This window comes from Lolium rigidum, chromosome 1 (genome assembly GCF_022539505.1).
Source record: "Lolium rigidum isolate FL_2022 chromosome 1, APGP_CSIRO_Lrig_0.1, whole genome shotgun sequence".
Lineage (NCBI taxonomy): Eukaryota > Viridiplantae > Streptophyta > Magnoliopsida > Poales > Poaceae > Lolium > Lolium rigidum.
Window position 1 is genome coordinate 355,339,813 of NC_061508.1, and position 8,359 is coordinate 355,348,171.

At 44.8% G+C, this 8,359-nt stretch overlaps 1 protein-coding gene across 1 annotated transcript; it reads left to right on the top strand.

The window, feature by feature from the left end:
- The first annotated feature begins 2,850 nt into the window (after positions 1 to 2,850).
- Positions 2,851 to 5,463, top strand: LOC124702366. Its single transcript, XM_047234508.1, has 3 exons — positions 2,851 to 3,244; positions 3,763 to 3,899; positions 4,298 to 5,463. The coding sequence occupies exons 1-3, from the start codon at positions 3,047 to 3,049 to the stop codon at positions 4,974 to 4,976; spliced, it is 1,014 nt and encodes a 337-aa protein (XP_047090464.1). The 5' UTR covers positions 2,851 to 3,046; the 3' UTR covers positions 4,977 to 5,463.
- The last annotated feature ends 2,896 nt before the right edge of the window (positions 5,464 to 8,359 follow it).

Here is an 8,359-nt window from a genome sequence, read left to right on the forward strand (position 1 = left end):
CAATGGAGATGGCATTGTCTGCAATAAGTGATCTTCGGGCTTTCGTTCAACGACGAGATCTTCTTCCCGACGTCAATGGTGGTGTTGAAAGATTACAATCATCTAGGTATGGTCCTTCAGATCTTGCTTCGCCAGATCAATTTTGGATCTTCTGTTGTTGCTGCCGCAAGGAGGATTATCCTCGCAGTTTTTGTTTCGGCTGCTACATCTTCGACAATGGTGATTCGTATTCTCGGCTCTCTATCGACATCAATAAGGCTAGACGGTTGTTATTCCCTGACATACTGGTGTTGGTACTCTTGCCGATGTTGAATGACTGCTTTAATGGTTGTGCGCGTGCAGGCAGCCTTGGCATTGCGGCTCAAATTAAAATTATGGGAGAACCTTCGTCGGTATTTACAGGTCTATGATTCATTATCTATCTTTGGCTGCCTTCAGAAGAGTACACGATTATTTTCTGGAAGAAGGAAAAATTTGAAAACCTCAAAGAATTGCTAGTATCTTTTAGACTTTATTTTAGAGCATCTCCAACAGAGGCTCTAAAATTTGGCACTGTAAAAGTCGTTTGCAGCGCGCTCGAGCCGGATATAGCGCGCGGCGCCGACGCGAGCTTCGCCAGAGGCTCTATTTTACAGCGCAACCATGAAACCAAAAAACAACCCTTCAGCAGAGGCTGTAAAATACAGCTCCACAAACAAGTTTCTTCAACATTCCTACAACAAACAAGATCAAACAGGGTACAAATAAATCTGAAAAATTCAACTAAATTTCAACATACGTAAAACAAACAAGGTCAAACAGGTCCTTCACAGCAGCACGAACTAGCAGCACTGGACATCCATGTCCGATTTAAAAGAGAGAAGATTGCAATCCATCAGAAATCCATCAATTGACGATTTGACGACAGGGTTCGACTAACTGGGAATCTATCAATTGGCGAGGCCTGCTCTGACCCCGCGTATCTCCCTGCTCCGACGAGGCCTGCAGCCGGCTTCCCCGTGTCCCGCGCTTGCTCCGCCGAGGCCTGCAGCCGGCTTCCCCGCGTCCCTCAAAGTGGCCGGCTCCCTTCTCCGGCGAGGCGTGTCGCCCTGCTCCGCCGAGCCCGCGGCCGGCTGCCCCGCGCATCTCCCTGCTTTGACGAGGCCTGCGGCCGACTTCCCCTTGTCCCGCCCATGCTCCGGCGAGGCGCGTCTCCCTGCTCCGCCGAGCCTGCGGCCGGATACCCCGCGTGTCGCCTGCTGCAGGACCGCCCTGCCTGACCCCGCACGCCCCAATCTTCCCCATGAGCTGCTCGCCGGCGGCCCTCCGCCGAGGACGGCGCAGCGGCGGCAACGAGCGCCGCGGAGGCCGCGCCACAATTGCCCATCCCGCCTCCGACCCTCACCTCCCTGCAGCGCCGGCACCACGCAAGTCACGGGCGGCACGCCGGGCGTGGCGTTGAGCCTGGCGACGAGGTCCCGCAGCGGCGCCGCGCACCAGCGGGTGCGCGTGGAGATGCAGAGTCCGCGCCCGTAGTCCTGCACGCCGCGGGCGGCCTCGTCCAGGCCGTCCGGGATGGACTCGAACCGGCGTCGGCGCCGGCCTTGCCTCCCTGCCCCACGGACGGCCAGAGAAGGAAGTTTCAGCGGTAGTTGGGATTTTCGCGCGAGCGAGTTTTTTTGTGCGCGCTGGATCAGAAGCGGTACATTTACAGCCCACGATACCGCTTTTCAGCGCCTGCGCTAGCACTTTTTTTTGCCTCCCGCGCCTAAAACCGGGGCAAAACCTATACACCGACCAGGTCGGTGGCTACGGGCCACCGCACACCCCCTGGTCGGGTATGGGCCAGGCCCATTTAGGTCTGTTTAGCCTGTGCAGTCGTTTTTGCTTTTTCTTTTCTTTTTTCTGGTTTTTTTTTCTGTTTTCTTTTCTTTTTTCTGTTTTCGGTTTTGTTTATTTTTTTTAGATTAAAAAATTTTAATTTTTTAAAAATGTTCAAATAAAAAAATTAAAAAATGTTCAAATTTGAAAATCGTTCAAATCTAAAATCGTTCAAATTTAAAAACCGTTCAAATATGAAATTTGTTTAAATTCAAAAATTGTTTAAAATTTTAAATGTTCAAATTTAAAATTTGTTCAAATTTAAAAATGTTCAAATGTAAAATTTGTTCAAATTTAAAATTTGTTCACATCGAAAATTGCTCAAATCCAAAAATTGTTCATATAAAAAAAATAAAAAACTAGAAAATAATGCTTTCAATTTTTCGAAAATATAAAAAATTTGAAATTTTTTGTTTTTCCGAAAAAATTTCACATTGACATTTTAAATTTTTAAAAAAGAAAAGAAATGAAACAGCAGAAAAGGAGAAAAACAGAAGAAAAAAAACGAAAACAAACGTCACTGGGCCGGCCCAACAGGCACCCTGGGGGGTGCGGTGCCTGGTCCGCACCGACCAGGGTGGTGTATAGCACCTCCCTAAAACCGGCGGTTATTATAGCGCGGAGCGCTTTTTGGGCGTCTGTTGGAGATGCTCTTATAATCGTTGGAGTCAGTTTGTGTATCTCTACTATGTACTATTTGTTACTATGAATATATGTGGTATTGATTGTTAAAAAAAGCTAATTGTGCAAGAGATTAATCATCATATCCTGCTGCTGCGTCGGTGCATCTCTAGTTGACCTAGTAGGCATGTGATTTTTTTGTGTGGTCAGAGCGTGTGATAGATAGAACAAGGAGGTGGTGAGAAATGTGGACCGTGGAACACGGCGGCCACGAACCGCGTAACAGAAACGGAACACAGAATATAAAAACTCGAATCTTTGCGCCTTTGCGTTCTTCTTCCTCCTCCTCCTCCTCCTCCTTTGCGACAGCCAAGCAAAGGCCACCCACCCCACCCCACCAGACGCCGCCTAGACTCCCCACCGCATTTCCTCAGGGGAGGCCGGCCCGAGCCCCCTCCCGGCGCAGCCGGCTAGCCGGGATCTGCCTCTGCCTGCCGACACCGGATTTCTTCCCCGCGCGCGTGCGATTTTGCGCCACACACCAGCGGGAAGGTATTTACTGGCCATGGGGATCTCGCACCCTCTGTCCGACGAGTTCGGCGGCGGAGGGATGATGCTGATGTCGCCGGAGAGGACGCCTCCGTCCTCGCCACCGTCGCCGGCGTCATGCTGCTCGGCGGTGGACGGCCAGGACGACTTCCTCGAGCACGAGGTGTCCCGGATGGACACGCTCGCCGGCATCGCCATCAAGTACGGCGTCCAGGTGACTGAGTGCACTCCCTCCCCATCGCTGCCGATCTGGTCTCATGCTCTGGTTGCCCGCTGAGCTTGCTTAATTAGGAGGTGATCTGGGTCAACCACGTTCTTGCTCAATGCAATGTATCATCCAGTTCAGGCATCTGGTAAAAAAATTAATTAAATTTTGTGCAAAAATAGGATATGGATTTTAAGTCCGAAATACTCTGTTTTAAATTTTGTGCGAAAATAGGTATGCCCTTTTGTATTGCTCAACTCCGAAATACTCCGGAGTAGTACTTTGCATCCAGCTAGCATGATATTCACGTTTTATTTGTGATATCACCGTGGAACGCGATGCAAAGCACCGAGTTTAGACATCAAGCGCAACGCTTGCCATGGGAGTTTTAGTGAGAGCGACAAGTGACGCCCCGAAACATTCCTGTATTTCGTTGCAGACCTGGAAATCATCTTTCTCAACTAGATTACTACTTAATTCATTGTCAAGTAGATTTACTTAACATTTATTCCTTGTTTTGCGCGTAGATATCCGACATTAAGAGGTCGAATGGTCTTGTGAGTGACAGCCAGATGTATGCACGCAAGGCATTGCTCATTCCTCTGCCAGGAAGGCCCATGCCATCCTCTGTGAGATTCAATGGCTCGCCTGAAACATCGAAAAGGTAAGCATTTCCACTAATTTTCCTTCTTGCTGTTCCATGATCTAGTGCTCGCTCTGTAAGTTATATTACTGTTGATTTCCCCTCAGTTAAATATAAAATGCAACCTGTTTTTCCTTGACTCAAAGATAAATCATTTTTTCTGTACATAATTTAGTTGGTGCTCTGCTTGTCACGCTAACTCTTTCTTTTTGTGTGTGTGCATAGCGTTTCTTAATTGCTAGTTTTACCTGATGGCTGTAGTTCGCGTGCATAACTGATCACAATACAACATTTTACATGCATTTTGACCATTTTGGTTGGCGTATGAGCCTTTGTTTTGTCATACCAGAGATATTATTAATTACTTTAGTTGTAATTGAGTAATTTTTAAGGTTTTTTCCCCACACTCATTTTTACAGAGCGTGGGCTCAGAATAATCAGCAAAACAGGGACCTGGATTCATTAGATTCGTCCAAGTCTAGTCAGCAGCGGTCCTCACTTGCAATGAGCAGCTTGCAGAGCTACTACGGCCTAAGTTCTCAAAGAAGTGATGACATGGATTGCAGCACTGAGATGTCCTTGTACAGAAAGGGTAGCTCGCTAGACGAAACATTGCTCAACCCCTTTTCTCCACCGGACAGGATGCAAAGCACTGGCAGAAGCCGGAACTCGGAAGACACGACAAATGGTGCAGGTGTTATGCAGAGCAGTGGGGCAACCAAAGAAAAGCAAGACGGTTCTATACGCCGGCGGCAGAAAGTGGAAGTCAACACCCAGGACGACGTCCTGTCGAATTCGATCAAGATGATCAAAAGTTTCCTACCAAGGCCAATCTCCAGCATCCGTCTGAATATGATGGACACGAGCAGCAGCCCGGATCCAGCCGTGAAGACCAGCGGCTCTTTTCTCGACGGGTTTAAATCCTCTGTGCGGAAGTCACCCAGTGCCCCGAGCTTCGTTGACACGGAGAACAACAGCGGGGTCTCCATGTGGTCGAGCTCCAAGTGGACCTTCAACCACGAGTCCTTCACCCGGCCGTTGCTCGACGGCCTGCCGAAGCCCGCACCAGCTCGCAGGACCAAGGCTGCTCTGGACTGAACTTTGTCTGCTCTGTTTGCTGTGATCCACCCGCTGCAGCAAATAACATCTGCAATATTGCCAGCTGAATCCGACAAAAGTGGAAGAGGAGACATGATTTGCCCGCGTCTATCCCCGTTCCTAAGAGCGGCGATCACATGATGCAGTTGCGGATTTGTCAGACGCTGCCATTGCAGCTGCATAACTCCCTCCCTCTCTAGTTTTCATAATGTGGTAGGAGCAAGGAAAAAAATAGCGCGCTATATAAAAATAGCGTCGGCCGAAAAATATGCTATTAGCGTGCTATAGCGTGCTAATAGCGCGCTATAGCGCCGAAATGATGTAGCGTGGGCTGTCTAAAAACGCTATAGCGTGCTATTAGCGCCGAAATAGCGCGCTATTTTTTTCCATGGGTAGGAGTACCTGATAATTCGTCATTCTTCTGGCATATGTACATCACAGTATATATACTTATATATAAAGAGTAAAATGCATGCACGTTTGGTTAGATCACTGGACTTGTGCTCTCTATCCGATTTGTTGCATTCAGAAAAGGTGTGAAATACATTCACCATTTTATTTCCTCGGTCGACATGTCCAGGCTCCACCTGTCATCGAGTGGGCCATTTTGCTCTCCTTTGGCTGGTTTTTCCCTGACTCCTACTGTCCTACCTGATCATCCAGAAGTTCAGGTATGTTGATAGAATAGCCTTTCATAAAAACAGGGGAGTATGCCGGTTCATGATGGCTTTCTTCATAATGAGGGGTTCCGTCAACAGCCTTTGGTGTTCACGCTTGTGTTCGCCATTAGCTGGTCCATCTCATGCACCACAGCTGCAACCATGATAAAAGAAACGTAAATTTTCATGTTTGAGCTGGTCATGGAATGACCTGATTCTTATGGAATCAACCAGAAGATATGGTCAGATTTTCTAAGTACAATTATTCTTCTACAAGCACTCATGACGGTCAAAAATCTTTATCCATGCCCCATCTGAAATTAATTATTCGCTTTGTAATTGCATAATACTCACAAGGGGTGGCACTTGCAGTAGGAAAAGACATGTAGTCTTATGGGCTAAATAGTATATAAATTTTGTAACAACATAAAGTCAGTTCAAATAACAAAATGGTCCTATGGTTAAACTGAATCTATTTATATTTCGGGACCTTGAATCCTATGCATCTCTTTTTAAGGAAGCCATGGGAGAACCGGTACTTATTAAACACTTGCCAAGAGACTCATGAACAAACTATAACCACGAATTTTACCAACTGCTCTAAAGTTCTTTCTCGCTGATTTTGTCTCTGGAACTAGTCATGCTATTATGCATCTAACGGAGATGTGTCGCTTGTGTTCCCTGTGAGTGCTTGTGTTTATGCCTGAAAGAGGAGAGTATTCCATAGTTCCATACCTGAGAAGTTTGGCCGTGAACCCTCTGACTTGTATCCATGCATTCCCGCTGTTGTGTTTTGATGGTGGGATAGTATGACTGGTTCAGTGTTTGTACAAGACGTTTGGTGTGTGGCTGAGTAAATGTGTGTGTAGACACGAAGACCTCTTTTGTAGCCTGGGCTGCTACATGTAGCCCGGTTTCTTTTTTCTCAAAAACTTTAAAACTTTTGATTTTATAGTTTTGAATTTTGAAAAAAATACATAGACGCAGAGAATGTTGGAATCTATTAATTTCATATTGAAATACGTTGAATTTTGCCCTAAGTAAAAAATGACAAAATCTCACAAAATGATAAAATCTAGATTATAGTGTAATGTTCATTACGAAATGAATTAGTGCAACTAGACACTAAATGATATAGTAGAAGCGGGACCTCGGCGTGAGAATTTCAGAAATTTGTTCCTGACAGGATTCGAACTCTGTTCGTTGGGGTGCGCCACTGCGACCCCAACCACTGGGCTATGCCCACATCCTCATACTGTTCATTACTATTCACCGATGATGAAATCAAGATTTTCTATTATTTAACTGAAATCGGATGTAACTTTTTCTGTGAATATATTTTCATATAAAAACTTTTTCATCAGTGGTCGTATGTAAGATTTTGCAAAAAAAATGAAATTCATATTTGTTAATTTTACTAACAATTAGAACACATAACACATGATCATCTCAAGGATTTTATTATTTTGGAATTTCTGTCATTTTCTTTTGTTTTTTTTTCAAAACTAGAAGGCAATTCATCGAGGGGGTCTAGCCCAAAGTCTGTCCTCCACTAGTGTAGAAGAAGACGAGCTGTTTTGCTGACTCTTGATATGTGTTATTTGGCTGCTGGGAAGGCAATGCTCTTTACTTCAAGTTTTTGACTTGAATCCAGAGAAAAGAAGATTGCGCACTCGCAACAAATGGTTATGGAAGATTGGCTGTCTTAGTTAGGTTTCAAATATATGCATGCTGAAATAGTTAGTCAGGTATTATGTTCCCTGGATTGGTGAAATAGTACACTATCTCTGATGTGCACATAATTTTTCGGTGCTCTAAGCTCACCTTCTTTTGTTGATATTCTGATTTCATTGTGGGCGACACTAGTTTGTTTTTTTTTAATTTTTTTAAGGGCTCCAGGGAGCGTGGGAGCTAATCGCAATTTTTGGAACAATTTGTGGCCAGTCTGTGAAAAGTGTTCTAGTTGGGTCGAAATAACTTTCGTCTTGTTTGAGAATCATTTTCCAGAGTCAAAATTAAGACAAAGGTGATGTATGTCCCTTTACTTCCAGTTTTTGGCCTCCAGATGTTAGTCAGATATTATGTTCCTCGTTAGTCCAGGAAAAAAACAGTTTTTTTTTTAGAGAAAACAGAGTTGTGCACTCTGAAACTGCTGAATGTTGCGGTTTCTGAATGTCGCGGCATATGTTGGTTTAAGATGTACTACCCCTTTACTTCAAGTTTTTTACTTGAATCGAGAAAAGCAGATTGTGCACTCGCAACAAATTGTTAAGAAAAGACAGGTTGTCTTAGTTAGGTTTTGGATATATGCATGCTGAATATATTATGTTCCCTGTATTGGTGAAATAATGCACTAGTATCTCTGATGTGCACATGATTTTTCGGTACTAGTATCTCTAATGTGCACATGATTTTTCAGTGCTCTGAGCTCATCTTCTTTTGTTGATATTCTAATTGCAGTATGAGTGATGTTGGTTTTCGATTTTTTTTAAAGTGCTCCAGGGAGCTCGGGAGCTAATAGCAATTTTTGATATAATTTGTGGCCAGTCTGTGAAAAGTGTTCTAGTCACGTCGAAATAACTTTCGTCTTGTTTGAGAATCATTTTGTTGGTATGTATTCTGCGAAATCAATTGGTCGATGATGGAATGAAAAATACCTACCAAATATATATGGTCCTTAAGGTGTGCATATCTCATACTCTGGATGTTGGAAATAACCATTAG